Source organism: Solanum verrucosum, unplaced genomic scaffold (genome assembly GCF_900185275.1).
Source record: "Solanum verrucosum unplaced genomic scaffold, falcon-dt-bn FXZP01000229.1, whole genome shotgun sequence".
Taxonomy (NCBI): domain Eukaryota; kingdom Viridiplantae; phylum Streptophyta; class Magnoliopsida; order Solanales; family Solanaceae; genus Solanum; species Solanum verrucosum.
In genome coordinates, this window is record NW_026020011.1 from 5103316 (window position 1) to 5125369 (window position 22054).

The window sequence follows — 22054 nt, forward strand, 5'->3', positions numbered from 1 at the left end:
TCATGGCTTACAAACATTCATTCATACTCATTTGCATTAGGTGTGACCAATAGTGCAACATTCACATACATACATGCATTACAATGAAACAAATACCAATATACATCACACAAACATGAAATCAAGTCATCACCTACCTCGAAACCAAGCTTAAATCCTCCTAAGATGCTTGATTCTTCCATTTCCAGATTTTTTTCCGTTTGTTCTAGGTCTACAAACAATCAATTCAATGCGAGGATTAATAATTAAGGTCTAATTTACCCGGATTATAACAAATCCAATTAACCCAAGACCAACCCATGATCCTAAGGTGCAACTAGGGCTTTTCCCCACCATCCAATTCGGTTCAAAATTCCTCCCCCAACAATATATAATAAAGATTCTAAGTTCTACGGATCGAAAAATGGATTAGGGGAGTAAAATCTTTACTTTTAGCACAAAAATAGTGGAAAACTGTCAAGAAATCTCCTGAGGTTGTCTCCTAGCTCTCAAGAATGAAACTTGCAGAAAATAACGTTTTTGGGATTTATTTCCGACTTAAGTTGCGACTGACCCGCTATGGCGGCCCCCATCCCGCCACTACTGTCCTGCCCTGGCAAGAATAATCCTGCCACAGCAGCTTACACGGAGATAGAGAGTCGAAAGTTGAGTTTCAAACCCCCATTCTACTACACACCTTCAACCCAGGATATTTAGAAACTACTCGTTCATGCTAAGATCAGTTTTGAAAGTTCTATTCGCCCAAATTCGATTCCGTAAAGTCGTACGGGTTTCTTAACGTCTTAGCTATCTACTCGTGTGAACAAATTCATAATTAGATCTCTCATTCATTACTGATTTTGTCCAAATCTGAACTAGGCTAGGAATTCTCAAGTTACTACCAAAAAGTTTTTCAGCCCCAATTCTTTCCCTGTTGGATTTTCTATAACGACGAGAACATGACGTTCAATCTTGATCTTGACTTCTAGTTGAATTCAAGGGATTCGAGCTTGATCTTGAATTCGGTGATCTTGATCTTGATCATTCTTGAACTTGAATTCTCGAATTCTTAAACTTGTAGCTTTTAGAGAAATTTGCGGCTTTTGATCCACACTTTTTCTAGCTTGAGGACCCCTATTTATAGTTTTAAAATATAAGAGTTGTGTTTAGAAGAGAACTCCCTTCGGTAAATCAGATTTAAGTGACATGACATTTAAGCTTCATGGAGCTGGTTTAATTAAATTCATATTTATTGGATTTAACTAATTAACCCAATTATATTAATCCATAATATTTATTTGGACTAATATATTCATAAATTTAATATAATTTGAATCATTTTATAAATTTATATTTAATAAAGTTTAAATGATTAGAAATGCCATGGTTCAAGTCTTGTCGAAGTGCACACTTGTTACGATTGAAGACAAGGTTTGAAGTATCTAGTAAATTACACACAGATGCTTATTTCAACATTGCAGCTCAAAACTGCCGATTCCATTTCATCGAGTGAATAATCTTGTTCTTTGGTCACAAATAAATGTAGTGAACAAAATGAAATATTTCCTCTATTATAAATTTGGTTAGCTGCATGTGATTTATTACTTTGTGGGCCATATACATAAATTATGGGAAAAGGGTCAAAAAGCATTTTAAACCATGTGAAAGGAAAAAAATGTCATTCCTTTATATTTAGGCTCAAAAATACCTTTTTAGTGGCTACAAAAGTTGCCACTAATACAAACTTTTAGTGGTGACAAATTAAACTTTTGGTAGCGACGAAAGTCGACACTAATAAATACTTTTGTTGGCAATAAATTAACCTTTTAGCGGTGACGGAAGTTGCCACTTATAAGGACTTTTAGTGGTGACAAATTAACCTTTTGGCGGCGACTATAATTGCCACATACAGACTTTCAGTGACAATAAGTTAGCCTTTTGGCGGCGACTAAAGTTGCGACTAATAGAGACTTTCAGTGGCGTCAAATTAACCTTTTGGTGGCGACTAAAGTTGCCACTAATACAGACTTTCAGTGGCGACAATTTAACGTTTTGGTGGTGACTAAAGTTGCCACTAATACAGTGTTTTAGTGGCGACAAATTAAACTTGTGGTGGCGCGAATACCATCTTTTAGTGTCAACAAATTAACAACTTTTGAAGATGTGTATCATCAACAACTTTGGAGACCATTCTTGCATATTCTCTTCGTGTTCGACATGCAAGCATCAATGCCTATTTTTTTTTGCTTTATTTTTTTGTGTTACTTTTTTTGTAGATCACAGGAAGCAATATTTATGTATTTTGGAGGCTACACAAGAATTTGATCTTGAGGTGTGAAGGGATGGATATGCATCCCCACCTTAAGAGGGGTAGTTTAAAGGTAATCTTATGGCGTAAAGAGGATGGATACGCATCCTCTCCCTAAGAAAGCTAATTTTATGGTATTCTTAAGGTGAAAAGAGGATGTATATGCATCCCCACCCTAAGAAAGGTAATCTAGAGGTATTCTTAAGGTGAAAAGAGGATGTATACGCATCCCCCCCCCCTAAGAAAGGTGACTTCGTGACATTCTTAAGGTGAAAAGAGGATGAATACGCATTCCTACCTTAAGTAAATGTAACTTTATAATATTCTTAAGGCAAAAAGAGAATGTATACGCATCCCCGCCCTAAGAAAGGTAACGTTATGGTATCCTTAAGGTGAAAAGAGGATGGATAATTGATGGATTGCTACTTTAGGATTCAAGCCAGACATTTCTTTATAACTCCAAGAGAAGACATCCCTATATTCTTTGAGTAAATTCACATAATCGATTTCTTCATCAACTTCTAGAAAGATACTCAAGTAAGTTGGCCTTGGGTCTTCATCAGTGCCAAGGGTAACTTCCTTTAAGGGATGTATTGTGATATTCTCCTTCTTCAAGTTCTGGTGGAACATCTCTAGCATCTCCCTCTTCTAGAGGATCATTGTCATTGATAGATATATGACAACACCAGACAATATTTTCCAACTCTTTATCAATCTTTGTTTGAGGTAAGGAATCGTACTCATTCTAGATTGTAACATGATATGAGGAGCCTACACTTTCTTCATCTTCCTCACGCTCCTTGGTGAAAACCACAATGTGAGTCTTTGCCTTTTGTTCCTCTTTACAAGAAACCACAAGTTTCACTCGTCGCCTCATTCTAGAAGGAATCAAACTTTTGAAATCTTTTTGGATCATAGATGAAGCAAGCGTTGTCACTTTTAGATAACTTCTCCGATGCTTATTCTTCTTCTTCTTCAATGGACATAATCTCTCGAACACAATAGTTCTAACAGTCGATATTTCAAGTCGATCAAAGACGGAAGGCTTTTTATTGGGAACAATGACATCATCTTCAATGGTTATATGATTATTACTTTCCCTTCTTATGGAAATGCGAATTGGCGGCGGTTGGTTATAGCCTAGGCCTTCACGTGCTTGCCTAGTTGTATGTGTATAATTAAAAGAAATAAAATATTTTAGACAGTTAACTTAACTACCTAATATACGAAGGAGAACACATGCAAAAGAATTTTCAAAATCTGAACCAACTGAGGTGTTTAATTGAAACATGGCTCAGTTTGAGTGTCATAATGGAATGATTGTTATAAAGTAAGCCTATGAATGTCTTTGAGATATATTTTTTGTTTATTTATCAAACATTAGAAAATAAGTAAGAAACCAACTTGTTTCCAAGAGATAAAGCATATTCCTCATCATTCATACTTTTTGCTTATAAAATACATATTTTCCACAAGAATTTTAACCAAAGTAAATTTCATGAATGAATAATGAAAGAAATATTTTGCTTTTCTAAAGAATTTAGCTAGAACAACACTTAAAATCTATGACTGTATACAAGAAAAATCTATAAATAAAACAAAAATTTCATTAGTGAATTTTCTTCTTAAAATAATCATTTACAAAAAAAAATAAGGATGTATTGTTTGGCAATATATCCTCAAGAAGCAGTTCTCCATTGTAGCTCAATTTGAAGTCTACCATTTTTTGAGTCAATGAGATGATATCTCTCATTAATTCTCTTGTTATTAATAACATCAGCAAGGTATACATCCACATAACCCAAAGTTTCCTATAAAATTAAAAAGATAGATCAACATATGTTATAACATGTAAATAAAATAAATAGTTTGACTTCTTTACACTGACAGTATAAAAGTTAGCCAACAAGGACTTGTTGCACCAAGTTAAAAGTTAGCCAACAAGGACTTGTTGCACCAAGTCAGAGGCGACAAGATTTTTAGTTTATAGGTTTTGTATCACTATTCTTTTCAAATTCAGATAACACATTAACTAAAACAAGCTATGAATTCGATAGCAAATTCAGAACTCAAAAATTTTAAATTTTGATTCCGCCTTTAATGCTCTGAGTTACGAGTTTTTGGAATCTTAGGTTTGCTAAAGAATTTGATGCATATGTTGCTTGGACTCTTCAAACATGTCACCGCACTAGATCGAATCCTTAAAAAGATGCACTACTTTTAGAGGATCCGACATACACCGATCAACATATTTGAACAGTTCGAGTTGAGAGTTAAATGTACCTTGGGATGTCTTAGACCCATTCTTTTAGAAGTACTAACAACTTCTACATGAATCCTATCATTTACTGGTGGCTCCTCAAGCACAAACTGAAACTCTTCTTCCCACCTTGGATCTCTATTTTTCTTTACTACCTGTGGAAGGTTTAGGGGAAAATTAAATGGATCAAGGATTAATGAAAGAAAAAATCACTTAAAACCAACAATTATAAAACACAGTATTCACTTTACAACATGAAAAGTTAATTGAGAGAAACAAAGTTGGTTAATTACAATGCAATTAAGTGCTTATAAAAATATTAGAGTAGCATTGGACATCCCGTGCGTAGCGGGAGCTTAGTGCATCTGACTGTCCTTTTTCTTTTTTTAATTTTAGGTACTTATAACTATGCTTCCTATTGTGCAGCAACAACAACAACAATAACAACATACTCAGTATAGTCCCACAAGTGGAGTCTGGGAGGGTAGAGTGTACGCAGACCTTACCTCTACCTTGGTAGGTAGAGAGACTGTTTCCGATAGACCCTCGACTCAAGGAATGTTTCCTATGATACATGGTAAAAAATACCTTAGTTCTTCTCTCTTCTCCTCTGAAGAGCATACGAACGGATGGATTCGTGTGGTGCTTCCCTTCAAGATCTTGACCTTCATGTACAATAACTACAAGCATTCCTCCCCCATCAGGTGTTCCATCAGGAGCCTTCTCTACAGTGTTTGATTCATCAGCGCCATTTGCAAGCTCCTCGTCGTTGAAAGCCTTGTACATCACTTCAAGAACAAGCTGTCCTCTTGCCTTTTCGTTTTGAGCATCGTCTGGTTTTAAGTTTTTTAGAAGTTCTAGTGTCAATACTTTTGGTTCATCTGGAATAAGATCTTTCAATGGAACAATGTTCACTCCCATTTTTTCATGTGATCCCACCTAATACAAAAACAAAACACACAAATTCTCCGTATTAAAGAAATGATCAACGATAGAGGATAACTTTGATCGATCAGGAACAATATGTGTACCTGCTCCCAGTCGTAAACAGAGAACTTTAAAACTTGAGTTTCTGGATCCTTAACCACGAAACTGAACTCCTCGTTCCATTCAGGGTTCAAGTTTTTGTGTTTTACTGTTGTTTTCTTTGTTGAAGGTTTTTCATTGACAATTTTTAGTTTAACATAAGGGTCTGAGAGCCCCAAAAGATCTGTCTTTTTAAGCTTCATTGCCTTCACAACTGTCACATTAAGAATTCCAACCGGCCTCTTCATTGCTCTGTACTCGAAAGAACGAAATATAGTTTAGTTATTAAGAAATGACACGAAATTGATCGAGCTTCCAAACAAGCTTATCATAAGAGAATAAAAGAACTTACTTTGAAGGATCTAATATTTGCACTTCAAGTGTTTTTGGCCATAGATACATACTCGCAACCTGATCTTTGACAATTTCCTGAAAATTTTATAAAAAGTTAAGTGACTGAGGGTAAACCCCGCTCCTGTGCAATAGCTCTCAAATCACACAGGAGAGATAAACTGCACTTGGTATGCCCTGTGTGACGAGCTCGACCTGGAAGGCCAACCCCATGTTGTTGCGGACTAGGGTTTTTTGAACTTGAGACCTCTATTCTGAAAGATATATATATGCAAGGAAGATATAGAAGAATAAGGGAACATACTTGAACAAATCTGTATAGGCCGGGAATGGACATTGCATCTGCTCCGAGAAGTTTTAGTCCAAAATCAACATGAGGCTGCAAGTAGATTAGACCAGAGACGGATTCAAGATTTGAACTTGATAGGTTCAACTTCACGGTTCTCAACATTGAATGGATGTGCACAATCTCAAAGGGAGATGAAAAATTGTGCAAAAATTTCGAGGAACGAGAGTTGATTTGCCCTTTTAGTGATATTGAGTAAGTTTGGTGAATGAACACTCACCTTCTCCATAAGAGAAACATATATCTTCGCGAAACATGGAAAGGTCGGAACAAGTGGCTTCAAGGTGATTCGAGGAGAAGCAAATATTTGCAAGTCAATCACCTGAGATAATCTCAAATGTCAGTAGTTAAATGACAGAAAGTGTGTTTCTTCTAACAGAGTTCTCAGAACTAGAACAACACACGAATTATTTTATTTCAAGAACAAGTTTGTAACATCAACAATGTTTACTTCTAGAAAATCGGAGACCTTAACATCTCACCTTCTTTGTTGCTTCGCGTATTAGTTATGTTGGGAATAATTACCTGAGCAGTGGCTTTCAACCCGAATGCCTTCACTGCAACAGTGATGTTCGGATTAGCTGCCCACTTAATGACTGGTTCCATTATCAGCTCTTTCTCCTCGGTGATATACACCTTCATTCCTGGCATAGTTCAACAGATTATTCATACGAAACATGTTATATTTATGCGCGGAAGAATATAAAGTAAAGAAAATGATCTAGAGGCAGGACAAGCAGAGTAGTAAGACTCGAGATGATTGACACTAAATATTAGTCTTAGATAGTCACATTCTTGATTTGATTCTAAGTTATATTGCTCGGATCCTCCAAAAAAAGGTATGCACCAGAGTCGTACAACATTGGGGCTGCAATATTTTTGAAGGATCCGAGCAACGTAGAATCTAAAGTCCTTTTGGCGGTACATCCAAATTAAGTTAAAGAGCAAGAAACTAACCTGGAAATGTAGGTGGCAGGGTGCCTAAGGTAAATGACTGAAATTCTACAGACTCAATTTTGTACTGCGGAATCTGCTCAGCTATGATGGGATCTACTATACCTTTTGCTGTTTTACAAATAGCCTGCAAAATCTCGAGTGTCAGTAATATTCGTCTCAATAAAAGTGAAAACGCGTAACTTGATATACAAGTAAATTAAACATTACCTTGTCTAAATAAGGCCACATGAGTTCAATCATTTTATTAAGCCAATCAAGCTGCACAAATGCAGTTAGAACAAAAGGTTGTTATGTAAAGAAAGATCTCCCTCTAAAGTTTTCGCGTAAGTAGATATGAAATGACAACATACGCGTTCATAATCTGGATTTTTAACCCAAAGTGGTATCTCGGGGAGTAATCGTTGCAGACTTTCAGTATCTTGCTCTGCCAAGGGCCGAATATCAGGATGCTGAAAAAGAGTAAAAGAACCAAATAAGATGATTTTTCGTCTAAAACGTCTACTTAGGGGATTTCAGAAAACGTAAAGATATCACACCTAAGATAAAATCTTATGACAAGGAGATTCAATATTTTACATATACATAATAACAACAATTATAGTAATACTTTTTTCTGCACAGTGCAATTTTTCGACACTATACATCCATACATATACATACAGAGCGCGAAAATCTTAAGGAGAAAGATGAAAATGACCTTAACATCAGTTGGTAGAACGTAGATGAATATGAAATAACCGATCACAAGTCCAATGACGATCCCCATTCCAAATCCGAATAATCCCAATATACTGCTTATGAAACCCATCCTAACAAATCTTCTGCAACAAAACAAATCAATGAAAGCAAAGGTCACGAGTTCGATCCATACAAAAAACCTCTTTCAGAAATGCAGACTAGACTCTTATAGTCGGACCCTCAACAAATTACGAGAATGAAATTAAAATCTCACCAAGAAAGATCAGAGAAACTGAGGTTGCAAATTTCTGAGAAAAATTATAAACATGAAAAATATTACTAACATTATTAGATTCAAAGCAATAAATTAGAAAAAAAAAATATTATTAATTAATGGGTGCAAAAAATGGACCCTTTGAAAAGGCAGTGTAGATCATAGATGTAACGGTTTTTAGGAGGGAAGAAAATTTATTGGTATTCCAAACATGTCGGTAACGCTTTAATTTTTAATTTAATTAATTCCCTTTGGACTGAAAAAAAAAACATAAATTCCATTTGAATAGATTTATGTTTTGTCAATAAATGATTATTACTACATTTGTCTTAAAAACAATGAACTATTATTGTGGGACTATGAATACATGCATATACCTACTCTTTTTTTAAAAAAAAGATTATTAATCGTGGTGTTCATCCAACTTGCACGTAACAAAACTTTGATAAATGAGAAAAAATCATCTAGTATATTATATATCATGGTACATAATCACTTCATCAATTACTAGACCACACACTCTTAGCGGCTAAATGCATCTACTTTTTGAAATGTAAATTTAGATAATTGATTAATTTTAAACAAAATAAAAAAATAACATACATATAGATGTATCGATTTACCGTTTTTTCTTAACCAAGTCATAATTAATCTATTGATAATAGTAGTAAATTGCAAATAAATTGAGATGCAATGAGTGTGCGGAAACTCTCACTGATACCACTTGACTATAAATCTTGATGACAAAACGAGTATTTTTCTTCGTTGTCATGATCTTTCTTCATTCGGCATTTTACATTCTAAATTAATCATTGGCAATTCCAATGAACGTTGAAATAGTAGTCATGTTTTATCGTAATCGATCGAATTTCTTGAATATTCTTATTGGAGAGACAGGCTGGGAATACATGGCTCAAAATATATAATATATAGACTAAAATCTTATTTGACAATGTAAAATATTCTTGCAAAGAAAATAAAAAAGAAGAGCAAAATATATGTGACTAACTCCTTAAATTTGTCGAGATATTTTATCTAGAACACTTGAACTAAGTAATATTTCACCTCAAATTCAAGAAGATTTTTATGATTTATTGATGTGAATGCATATAATTAAAGAAAACGACATATTTTATGTAATTAACTTAACAATTCAATAGATGAATGAAAACACAAAAAGTATCCAATTGAAACCCTTTATTAGGTATCGAGGTGCTCAATTGGAACATGACCTAGCTTGGTGTGTAAAAAAATTGGTGTTATCCATCAAGATTTGTGAACAATTTGTTGTAGAGTTACAACACAATTTGCACAACTTATTTAAATGAGATCAAAACTTAAATAGTGATACCAAAATATCTAATTGTATAAAAAATTGCCCTAGGGCCTAGTCTCCACTACCAAACAACCAAAAAAAAAAAGAAATCAATATCCACTTGAAGATGGAAACAACAGAGAACACTGTGCTTGAACATGATACAACATGGTAGGCCGTTTGATCCACTGGCCTATTGTTTGAGTCCATGATGTGATTGATTACATAGACATATAATGATGTGATGACATTTGTGGGGAAAACTTATGGTCAGCTTACTCAGTCCCATAGCCATATCGAACACTTCAATTTCAGCTCGAAAATATCTTTTAATGGTCAAGGACCGGGGGAAGAGAAACGAAGATCTTTCATCCATTTCGAAAATTAGTAAATACACATTTCTTTTTATATACACTCCACAACCAACTGGCAATTCAGCAATAAGAATTCAAGTGAAACAGGACCAGAAATCACGCATTCTCCCTCCGTTAGGGTAACGAATAGCTTACTGTAAAAAGGAGAATTTTACATTGAATTACCTAGTAGTAAATTGTTGTATTTATTGCTGATAGAATAATTGATGGGCAGTGGGCACTGCAGAAGACTCATTTGGTAGTTTCAGATCCACTAAATCCTTCGCTTTCAGGGCACAGACACAATGTATTTAGCATATCAAATTTGAAAGACACCACAAGAAACATGGAAGTATCACACCTTAATTGGACCGTATTTCTCACCCATTAGCCCTCCTTTTTGTTTCTGAAATTGAACATAACGCAATGTGCTGGAGAAGAAAGCGTCTGACGCTTTATCTGGGGTTGTGGTGTCACTCTGCATCTCAGTTTTAATCAACTCTATAAGGCTCTGAATTGCAGAAGATGTTATTTGAGGGTTCCCCTTCTCAAAAAAGTAAAGGTACCTGAGCCCAGAAACGGATTCAATATAATGCCAGAAATCTAGAACACAAATTTTACTTAAAAACATTAATGTTTTGAATACTAACTTGTTAAGTATTTCAACAAAAAGCGTGACCGGTCCACTGCTACCCCTTGTAACATTTGCTTGTTGTTGTGCTGCATTAGCAATCCGCAACGAACGCTTTAGGCAAAGCAAGACCCTATCATAACCCAAAGACAGCAAATCATATATTTCAGGGTAACCAAGTAAAAGAGAAATACATCAAAAACAAAATGCAAGACTTCAACTCTTGAATGATAAAAGCTATGGGGAAGACAAGTTTAAGACTTCTTAGAAGATGAATCAATTGAATATGCAAATAACTCAATTGAAAATGAGAAATTTGAGGAACACTCTTGCCAACCTTTCTCCATCTTTAATACCATCTTGATCGTCAACCCAAAATAGATGTGAACAAGCGTAAACTGCTCTACATTGATCAGGTTTCTTTAGGAGTTTTGCTGAATACTATACATTAGAAAAGGTATTCCCATTGTTAGAAAACAAATAAATAGATAGACAGATCAGAAGAGATTAGAGGTAGAAATTACCCCTGTGGCCTTATGAGTTAAGGTATCCCTGTTCTCAACACCAAACACAGTCATCTTTTGAAGAGTTCCGATTATCAAGTGTATTGCAGTCACTTGCGCTTTAGAATCCTAATACCAAGTGCAAGAAGTTTAAGAAGAACTTTGAGCAGATGAAAAGGTAAATGAAGAAGAATATAATATAAAACACATTGTTTACAGGTGAGCAATTACCGCAACTTCTTCTTCATATAGTACAAAAGCTTGTGTAAAAAATTCATATGCAATCGGTTCAAGTTCATAATCATTGGCAGCCTGAGGAACAAAAGCAAGTTTCAGAAATAAATAAAACACTAATGGATCGAGTAAATTTCTGTTGCTCACCTAATGATGGTGAAGAGACTTTCACACGACACAAATAAAAAGGATGCACTCACACACATGAATAGATCACAGGCACTTCTGGAAGGCATATCTTACTTCATAGGAGGACAATTTCCTAGGGCATCCAAAAGATTTCACTAGGTAATTCTCCTGCTAAGTTTAGAAACTTGAGCTGATTCCGAGGGCATAAGTGAAGTTTTAAAAAGGACATATGAGAGATATGAAAATAGGTCTATCCATCAACACCTTTCGCTCTAAATGTACTCCTGAGCTTTTCGCCATGATTGTCTTGATCTTTCAATCACCTCCAATCCTCCCAGTGAAGGAGTGAGGTTGTTGAGCCTAAAAGCTGATAATCATCTTGGGGCATAATTTAGGATTTTGTGGAGATATGTTTTTTTTGGATAACCGAGAAATCCGTGTGACCCGCCCTTTGGACTAATCACAGCCTTCTAAACTCGGTGGATAATGGGCCCACCCCTCTACCCTTCACCACTTAAATACCGGGCTTCGCTTTGCATGGTGTGGGGCTTGAACCTGCGACCTAAGCCACAAATCCTCCACCTTTTGCCACTTGAGCTAGGCCTTGGGGGCTTTGTGGAGATATATTTTGATAAGTAAAAAAATAGAATAGCTCCTTAAAATCCTAAATTATGCCCTAAGGAGATATTCCATTATATATAATTAGCTATTTGTGTGTTGGATGTCTGAAAAATCTTGTAAATGTTGGACAGCTACTAAAACTGGAACAGTCTTTCATTTTAGTCTAAGCTCAGTCATTGAAGGCAAATTGAAAGGTTTGTCTTTTAGATTTTCACAAACCCTTCATTTCTGTTGGGTAAAATATTCATCTAGTTTGGTATCTGTTGTTTGTTGCATATATTTTTGACTTACAGTAGTGAAATTCAGAGCACAAACCTACCCATCTTTTAAGAATATATAGAGGCTGAGAGTTTGTAAAAGTTTATGTTTTTAAATTGCTTTCTAATTGAAGTAGTTGTACTGGACAACAATAGTAAATAGATGGAAAAAATAATCTACACTTTTAGGAAGTAGTTTACTTATTGGCTTCTTAAAGGGGTTTCTAATATAATGCACAGAATCTCCAGGGAAAAAAAAATCAACCATTCACCTCTGCACACTGCAAGTACAACCGCAATGCCAATTCTGGCGATGGAACTGATGAAAGAGCCTCGATAATCTGCAACATGAATAGGTCAATCAGCAAACTGAAGCACACAAGGGCTTATCTGATAGTTAATAGACAAATGACAGGAATCAAATGGAGGTAATCGTATCCTAATACCATGAATGAAACTGAGCACACCACAAACCAGTGCGCTCAAAAGATCAAGAAAGTTTTAACCCTGAAGATCACCAATATGGAGGAGTGGAGTGAAGATGATACTACAAGTCTGCAGTCATGACTTAAAATATCTTCTCTCAGAAGACCAAAAAAAAACACTCCAATGTACTGCATCTCACCAGTACAGAGATCATCAAGGAGAGGACTTTTTGTGTCACATCTCATAACCATGGTGAGAAATAAAATCAACAACAAATCAAAATCAAAGGATACAAAAAAAATATCACACACTGATTTTACGACAATTACAAGACACCATATCCAAGAGCTGATATTACCTCATTCAATAACTTAAAAATTTTCTTTGGTGTAGCTGGAACCTCTTCTCCCGCCATATCTCCATCCTGACCTTGCAATCTCCTAACCAACTTCCATTTGATTGAGAAAGTATTTCAGAATTATGAATCCTGAAATTTCAGGAGAGGTGGAAAGAAAAAAATAGCATGGTACAAATTTTACGTAAGCATTTGAAATATTCAACTATATGTGGAGTCTCCAGATTCCATTACAGGTATAAGGTTTGTAGAAAAAGCCATTATCTTTCATAAGGAATAAATAGACTAAAAGAACTTCAGAAACTCACGGACCGGAGGGGAACGGGCCAATGATCAGTATCCTGCTTCAGTCATACATCTTGCACATTCTATAACAGTTCTTACAGATTCAATGTCTCCATCTAATTCCAATATGCAGAGAATTTTTTTTGCAAGTATGCTGTATGACAGAATGAGAGAGAGAGGGAGAGAAGGAGAGAGGGAGAGAGAGAGAGAGAAGAGGATACTGGCCAATGGATGCTAATTGCTATAGAGTTAATGTCAGAAGGTCATGGGATTCTACTAAATGCAACTAAGTAAAGACATCAGCATAGTCAAAAACAACCAAAAGGGGAGAGAGAGAGCGTAAGTGCTGAAAACAACAAACCTTCAGTGCAGAAAAGGCTAGAGGAGGAACTGTAAAAGTTAGGCGCTTTGGACCTCCAGCCATTATATGCTTCCTAACAGTGCATATTATCTGATTTGCAACAACAAAGAGTTAAAAATATTATGGGCATAAATTTGGGGTATTCAAACTATACTTTTTAATTAAATCAATTTGTTAACCATTATTGGTGTTCGGTTATTATATGAGAAAATCACTTCAAGAATTGATAACCACATAGTATTAGTATGATGAACTGACTGTTATCTAAGGAGCTGAGTAGAAGCACAATCAATAGTGCTAAGTATGAGCCAACAAACTCTACTTGTGAACCTCGAGCAAGTCCATGTTATCCAAACTGTTTGTCCTTGATCCTACTATGTAGAGTATTCTATCTAATCAAGCTGGAACAAATCTAAGTACCCCACAGCACCAATAATTTCCATTGTCATATCCTTTCCGAACTTAAAACATATACCATGATAGCATCCCACTAGTCCAGTATCATAATCATGCCAGTCTGGTTATTCAAATATTAAAAGAAGAAAAGAAATGTGAAAACTGTGTATTGCTATATACTATGGAAGATAGGGTTTTTTAAAAAAAAGAAAAAAGTAGATTTTTAAGATGGAAGTTTATGGTGTAACTCTCTTAACTACACCGATTCTTTTACCATTTGATGAAAGGTATAGCCCTTCTAACAATTCCTCTCAACTCAAGCTTCCATCAACCTTCAGCGCTTGTCCATCCATCTAGAGTAAAATGAATATTTTGTAGACAAATGAATAACATCAAGTGGCATATTGCAAAACACACTCTTCTTTCAATACTGACTGTTCAGTTTCTTTATCGAAATCAAAAAACATACAATTTTATTAGTGTTTCTCTAATGGTGATAAAGGCAGCATTCAGACAGTATACCACAAGCAAATAACTCGGTTTATTGGATCATTTCTAAAACTAAAAAAGAACTAAATGAAGCAATGATCTTAGTGTTGACTCCAAAATAAATAAATGAAGCACCCATCTTAAAGAGGTCTGCTAGTGCAAATACCTAAAGGTGATCAGTAATAATTTCTTATACAAACTTCTCCAATTAATCAATTACCTTTAACATTTCCTCAGGCTCATCGTTGTACAGCACGTGTATAAGGCGAGCAACAGAATTCTGTTCCTCCTTGAAATCCTCCTCATCAAGCTTTTGGCCAAAACCACAACAAAAAGGAAAAGAAGTCATTCCACTGGTAGAAACTATCCGGAAAATCTCACATGTATGAGTACTGAATAAAAGTCAAAGAAAAAGGAAGTCATCAATAGTGCCAGAACATAAGATAACAAATTCAGGAATTTAAGTAATCAAAATTGATAATTTATCTGTAAACCTCATCCGTAGTAGTTCCATCCAATTCCTTGATAAGCCCTTTTATCAATTCAAACAAAACCTCGACCTGGAAAAATATGTAAATCAATTAAAGGAAGAATTAAATTATTCGAACTAGTGATCAATCACTACAGATCGCAGATTATACCTTGTCAGCAGTTGATACACAGGTGTCATTCTTCATGATGCTCTCAATGATTATTGTTGCCATGATCTTGTTTGTTCCAGCATCAAGGTGATCCATGACTCGTGGATAATTTGAAAGAGTTAGAACTGTCACAATGTCAGTGTATTTCTCCAAGGTGCACTCAGGAGAGCGACAACTTGTTTTGTCGCTTTACTATCCTCAAGCTTGGCTTTACCAGAAAGTTTCTTTACACATGCTCCCTACCAACAATCAGCAAAGCAAATCAAGAGAAATGTCATCTGATACATCTCCCCTCTTTAACTAACAACTCTGCTGGGATTTGCTAGCCTGTTTAACACTCCTACCAACCACTAAGAATCCATGCTCATACAGAAATTGATCAAAGAAACAACCTGTCTTAGAATCCATGCCCACACAGAAATTGATCAAAGAGACAACTATCCTCCTCTTACCAAAAATGGTGAACACAGTTTACGCATCAACTGGCTACATAGAGCTTAGAGAATAAAGACACCAATTTCTGTGTTACAACCTATTTGGTTACCAAATTGACAAGTACATACCAGTATTTGATCCACGTAGTCTAGTCGATCAGGATGAACACGGAGAGTGAAGGTCAGAAGAGATACATACAAAGAAATGGCTCCAACAACTGGCATATCAACTTGTGCTTCAATGACCTGCATATAAAGGAACCCATTGAATATTTAGAAGGCTAACATCAGGTGCTGTAAATCATAAATCCTGCTAAAAACTGAAGTTTGTTCATAAATAAGAGTCCAATTACAAGTTACAAAACTAGATAATCCAAATATATGTCTGGAACAATGTAATCACCCTTTACATGCAGGCTGACCTTGCACTTAACAAGTACATCCCCTAGAAACTCTAAGTACACCACCTAGTAAATTTGGTTCTGGAATCAGACATAAAACATCAGGATTTACCTTCCCGATGGCACTGCTTAGCTTGGCAAATGCTTCAACTTGAAGAAAGTCAGGTAACACCTAAATAATCAAAACAATTACACCTAGATAGGAGAAGAAATCAAGAAAATCTCAAGTCAGAAGCCGTTAAACAGTTATTTACTTACTTCGGGACTTGAATCAGCATAGTTCGACAATCTCTCCATCAACCGTGACAGCACAGTCTTAACGTCAACAGCGGGCTAAATAAAGAAAATGAAATAAAAAGGTATATTTTCAATTTTCTCATGGAACTTAATATAGTAACATAATGCCGCTATTGTGGATAGTTCTTCTCCTGTTTGGGAACTGGGATAACATGTTGAGCAAGGGGGAGATAACATATAAGTATCCACATGCTACTGCAACATCAATCACCATAAGATTTGAACAAATTGTTAAAACTATAAGTTTAAGCTCCATACTTAAAGAACACTCCAAACATTGTAGATCACAGAAACACTAATTGTACATCCACACATTCTCATCCAGGAAGAAAAAGTTAGGCAGAAAACTACAGCAATATGTCAACGTAATACAGTTATTCCAGTTAATCTAGTGAATGAAGAACTTATCAAGTCCACTTAACATAGAGGAAAAGAAGCGGGAAAAAAACCCTACTCTATCCCTCCCCTTTCCCCTGCTCTGTCAAGACAAATAAGTGCACCTGGAAAACATTAAATAAAAAAACAAGTTTGAGCCACTAGCATTCACCAGGTATATGATCTTATTCTTCTTCACAACAGGAAAAGATCTGGAAGGCAGTCAAATAGGCTGTCTATTTCTGTGTTTCTTTTTTCATTTCCTTTTTGTTTGGGAAAAGGTAATACTTGTATCTATAAACAGCACAACGTTAGTGCTGGGATTTCCTTTAGTTAGATATGTTTTAGATATACAGTTTACATTTGAGAAAAGAAGGATATGAAGATGCAAGGAAGAGGAGTAGACAAAGGACAGGACAAACAAACTTATCCTGCCAAAGAAGTTGGGTACTCGTATATTTTTGGTTACTTACTTGGAGTTGCGGACAAGCACCCAATAAAGTCTCAAGTGTCTGCAAGTGGTACTCATCTGGAAAGACCTGAATTATGCAGTCCATCAAATAATATTGGGCAATCTCATCCTTACAATTGACAACCTGTGGAAACATTTAGCTGCATCTTTAGAGATGGGATAATTGCTACAAACAAATGAGAGAGTCTTATATTCCATATCCAGAAAAGGGTTTATCATGTTGATATTTACCTGCTCCAATACTCTGGGCAGAACCACATCCTTATACATTTCAAGATCAACACCCTCTATCTGACTAAGAACGTGCAAATTCTTCCCAACCTAAAATATGACAGGTACAGCTGAATAACGTATTTCTGAACCAAGCCATAAGGCTCTTGCAAGAAGAATATAAATGATTGAGCCATTGATATTACAAGATCGCGAAGCTCGCTCCTTTCTTTATCCAGCTTCTCTTTCAACCTGACAGGTCCCTGCAGACCATAAAGCGCGAAGAATGCCTCAACTCAGGATCACCAAAGCAAATGAATGTATCACAAGCACTATAACACCTGCATGGCCAAAACATGCCTTCATGACTCATTTTACCTTCCTGGCATGCAAATGCACAGATGCCATGCAAGTGCAAAGTAAAAGCAAAGTAAAAGTTCAGAAGATCCTAACGTACATTATGCTGCATTCTAACCCAAAGCTTATTCATCTCTGTGAAGTTCTGCAGCACAAAATCTACTGCATCCATGACAGTATCACCTTCTCTGCATAAAGAACAGGGTGAAGCATCTCAGAAGATCATCCCTCTAGGTCAAACTAGAAAATGAAAAGAAAATACTTAATTGAACAAAAAGACGGGGATCTACAGATGGAAACAACACATTGGGTCTTCCTGTATACTTAAATAGGTACATCAAAACATATAATAACTAATGTGTGTGCAGCTCTTTGTGTATGTGTTTCAAGCAAGTGAATAAAAATGTACTTATGCAGAACTGACGTGATATAAGTGCAACTTAATCATCACGTAATTCAAGTAGTAATCAATAGCTTTACCCTTCATACTCAGAACCAAGGTCGGGCAATTTATCTCTGCTAATTTGAGCAAGATAACTCCTCAAGAAGAGCCCACGTGTAGGATGCTGAATACCACGACACATTTCAACAAGATCCTTGAGAATGTCCTTAGCAGGAGCCTCTTTTGATTTTATGTATACAGATCCTACTGTACATAGGAGATACCTGAAATATTACATGATAAACATCCATCAGACATCTGATTCTTCAGGAACAGCCGGAGACGACAATAATACACAGGAAACAGTAAAGAAGCAAAATCGAGCAGCTATTACTCGACTCCAAAATCAGAAGTTTTGCTAGAAGTTTACGATCCCCTAGACTGACCATGCAGAGTGCTTTCGAGAAGATTAATACCTATCTTTTTTATTCTCCGGTTTTGGTACTTTTTTTTATTAAGGTTTCTCTCGAGTGCATACTTTTCTGTCATCTATGCATGCAATAGACTCAGTTTTCGCTACTTGCATGAAGGACACTCTTTCATGGGAACTAAAGGTACTTAAGAATGTTGCCTCACAACTTCTCTTGGGAAAAATCTCTGGCTTCTCTGGTAAGCATTTCTCCTTTTTCTTTGTTTTTGATAGGTGAGTATAAAATATTTTTATCTTTAAAAAAAAATCTATCCGAGCCTATCTCTTTTTTGTTAAAGTTGACCATACTGAGTAAATGCACACAGAGAGGCGGACGTGAACCCAACAACTTTTTCCCAGACCCTACGTAATTAAGTATTAAGAAATCCACTAAATATCTATAAATATTTGATTGCAAATACAGTTATTAATGATTATTAACTTGAGGTCATTGAAGGAACCCATAAGCTTCCAATTCTGGATCCATCTCTGTGCACACAATATTCCTACTAAACTCGGTGAGCAGAGACAGTGCTTATGTTATAAGAGGTATCCATTGGTTTCACATCCTATCCGGCACTACCCTCATGCATAGTCGAAGGCCATCAACTCTATGAGAAACTGAACATTCTCAATAACACTAAGTACACCAACAAAGAGAAAAACACATGAAAGAAGAAGAAATTTGAAGTTATCCCATGAAATTTCAAGTGGAGAATAAAAATCATACCAAATTTACTTCTGAACTACGTTCACTAATTTGCTTGATTCTAAGATACTAGTAATTACTAAACAATATAAGTAGCCAATTAGCACACACGAAGCCTAACAACTGAGAATTTTAACACATGAACTTCATTTGAGACTTACAATCGAGGCAATATATTTCCAGCATGTTGAACAAGTTCATATAAGTCAATAACTGAACAACCATGTCTATCTTCTTCTCTGAAGAACATCTCCAGCTTCCTCAATTCATCAAATGCTCGCATATCTACCACAAAGAGCACAAAAACCTGAGAACAAATGATGACATAACAAACAAAGACACTTCCTCTGTTCCAAGATGTTTGGCACATCTTGCTTTCCGACATTTAAACTACGTAAAGTCGTAAACTAACCAACATTTTAGTTTTCTCACCATCTTGATACGGGGAGAAATGCAACTTAAAGCAACTTTTCTTATAGTACCAAAATATCAAAGTTTTTATTTATTTTCAACAGAAATGAACTAATCCAGTCCAATCTACCTCCGTAAGTTAGTCAAACTAACTTTCATAAGTGAAAAATGCAACTTATCGTACTTCTCGAGTAGTTTCCGGATATTTAAATTAAAATAATTTTTTTTTAAAATGAATAAACTTAGACCAATTTGGCTTCAAAAATCTAAAATTTAATTTTTAAAAACTGAATTACTATAGTCCTATTTAGCTAGAAAGTTAGTAAATTTAACTCTCAATAAGCAAAACTCCAAACAAATTAGCATGAAAGAGTACAAATCAATAAAATCAGCAACAAAAAAAAAAAGAATTAATATGATCTGATTTAGCTCGAAAGTTGATCAAATTAACTTTCATAAAAGTGCAACTTATCGTACTTCTCTAGTAGTTAGTCCTATTTAGCTAGAAAGTTAGTAAATTTGACTCTCCATAAGCAAAGCTGCCAAACAAATTACAATGAAAGAGTACAAATCAACAAAATCAATAAAAAATGAATTAATATGATCTGATTTAGCTCAAAAGTTAGTCAAATTGATTTTTCACAAGCAAAAACTTTCTAACAAACTGGAATTAGAAAAGGTTAAGCAAAGAACATATGTAGACTAGAAAATTTACAAAGCTCGTAGTATTTGTGCGGCGAAAGTTTTGAAGTCCGAAGCTCAGACAGCAACAAAGCAGAATACTTCAACGCTTCTCTGAGATTATCCGAATCCTGAAAAATTAAATCAAAAGCGTTAATTATCAAAATAAATTGAAAAGTTTAGGGTTTTTGGATTCAAATTCAATGAAATTTGATTTTGAACAAGAAAAAAATTGTTACCAATGCACGAGACATGTAAAATGCGTTGTGTTGAATAGCTGCGATTCCTTCTGCTAGCCATTTCTCTTCATCTTCCATGCCTTCTGTTGCTAACATTTTTTTTGCTTTTTCTGTTCTTCGTCTTCTTCTTCTTTGTTGTTGTTCGTGTTCAGTTTGGGTGACAAACGCGATTTTGATTACCTGACAACTCAGCGACCCGGGTGGGTTTTACCCAAAACCCGTATCACTCCGAAAAAAAATATTTTTCAAATTAGTGAGTTTTATATTCAATTATTAGTTTAGTCTATTTAGGAGAAATTAGATTATTTTTTTCGTTTGATGAAGAGAATTTCATTCGAAATAGGTTAAAAAATGAATGGTTTTTTCAAAGTTTAAAAATGAATTAATTATTATTCTTTTTAGATTTTAAATCTTTTCAGAATTATCCTTCCTTTTTATGAGTACTTCAACTACTATTTAGATCCTTAAATATAGGAGCGAAAATATCCTGTAACTCGAAGGATATACGACTTCTTGGTCAAGCCAGAAAGATAAGTTCTTTAGGTTAAAATGTTGTGCGATTCGGAGGACATAAGATTTCTTGGTCAAGCGAAAAAGATTGCCGACGGAATGCTCCTACCCCACTATGTCTGACCCTTTATATTACTTAGATTGCCGACTGGATTATCCCACCCCATCATGTCCGGCCCTTTATCTTACCTTAAGAAGAAAGAGGCTAATACAATTCTTTTACGATTTTTTAACTGATACAGTAAATCAGATGTACCATAGCGATTGGTTAAGGTCGGACACTAAAACACCATAATAATTACATATTAAAAAAAACGAGATACTTTATTTGCCTATTCATAGAGTTAGTCACCTTAGATATTACTAGTATTAAATTAAATATATAGAAAGTGAAGTTTTCAATTTTGCAGTGAATATGTTATATATCGAGGTTTTATTACTATATATACAACTTTTAATTACAAAAAAAATTGCTACATCTTTTCCCTTAAAGTGTATAGTATCATTGACCATATAAATAATTGAAAGATAAGCATATCCAGTTTGGCCTTTCACAACAATTTTGTGTTGTGTTTTTCTTTTATAAATTTAGGAACGTCGGGGTCAATTTTTATGCACTTCGATAACTATGTTCATTAAGGCTAAGACAGATGGAAAGAATTACCTACTATTTTTTGTCGCAGCTGAGTTTTGAACCTGAAATACTAATAATTCAAAATACTAATGACGGTTAAAGATCATTAATTCAGAATACTAATGATTGTGTCCGCCTTAAATCCATTTTTAAGACTATTAATTATTGAAGTAAATTGGTAAACTCACTGTACCAATCAATTAGGTATTCCACCTATAAGCTTTCCAGAGAAGGAGCTAAAAGTTCCCTGGTTAATTTACTACAAGCAACTCAAAAAGGTACTGTGAAAGGGAATGCA

General features: G+C 35.2%; 2 protein-coding genes across 2 annotated transcripts; both read right to left on the bottom strand.

The window, feature by feature from the left end:
• Positions 1 to 3794: 3794 nt before the first annotated feature.
• Positions 3795 to 8243, bottom strand: LOC125820093 (synaptotagmin-1-like). The gene is made up of 13 exons (XM_049499511.1): positions 8180 to 8243; positions 7925 to 8048; positions 7578 to 7676; positions 7435 to 7485; positions 7228 to 7351; positions 6796 to 6914; positions 6491 to 6592; positions 6229 to 6303; positions 5926 to 6002; positions 5579 to 5825; positions 5136 to 5486; positions 4571 to 4702; positions 3795 to 4098 (listed from the first exon to the last, which is right to left on the bottom strand). Exons 2-13 carry the CDS (start codon positions 8033 to 8035, stop codon positions 3967 to 3969), a joined length of 1620 nt encoding a protein of 539 aa, XP_049355468.1. The 5' UTR covers positions 8036 to 8048; positions 8180 to 8243; the 3' UTR covers positions 3795 to 3966.
• Positions 8244 to 9844: 1601 nt separating this feature from the next.
• Positions 9845 to 20812, bottom strand: LOC125820091 (vacuolar protein sorting-associated protein 35B-like). Its single transcript, XM_049499509.1, is given in 23 exon segments — positions 9845 to 10413; positions 10498 to 10611; positions 10816 to 10919; positions 11003 to 11110; positions 11213 to 11293; positions 12495 to 12563; positions 13007 to 13096; positions 13650 to 13739; positions 14755 to 14844; positions 15029 to 15094; positions 15176 to 15327; positions 15330 to 15414; positions 15739 to 15855; positions 16123 to 16182; positions 16269 to 16343; positions 17156 to 17278; positions 17386 to 17475; positions 17571 to 17627; positions 17822 to 17909; positions 18202 to 18387; positions 19443 to 19566; positions 20408 to 20504; positions 20613 to 20812. Coding segments are annotated over 23 exon segments (2373 nt in total). The 5' UTR covers positions 20709 to 20812; the 3' UTR covers positions 9845 to 10202.
• Between the last annotated feature and the right edge of the window lie 1242 nt (positions 20813 to 22054).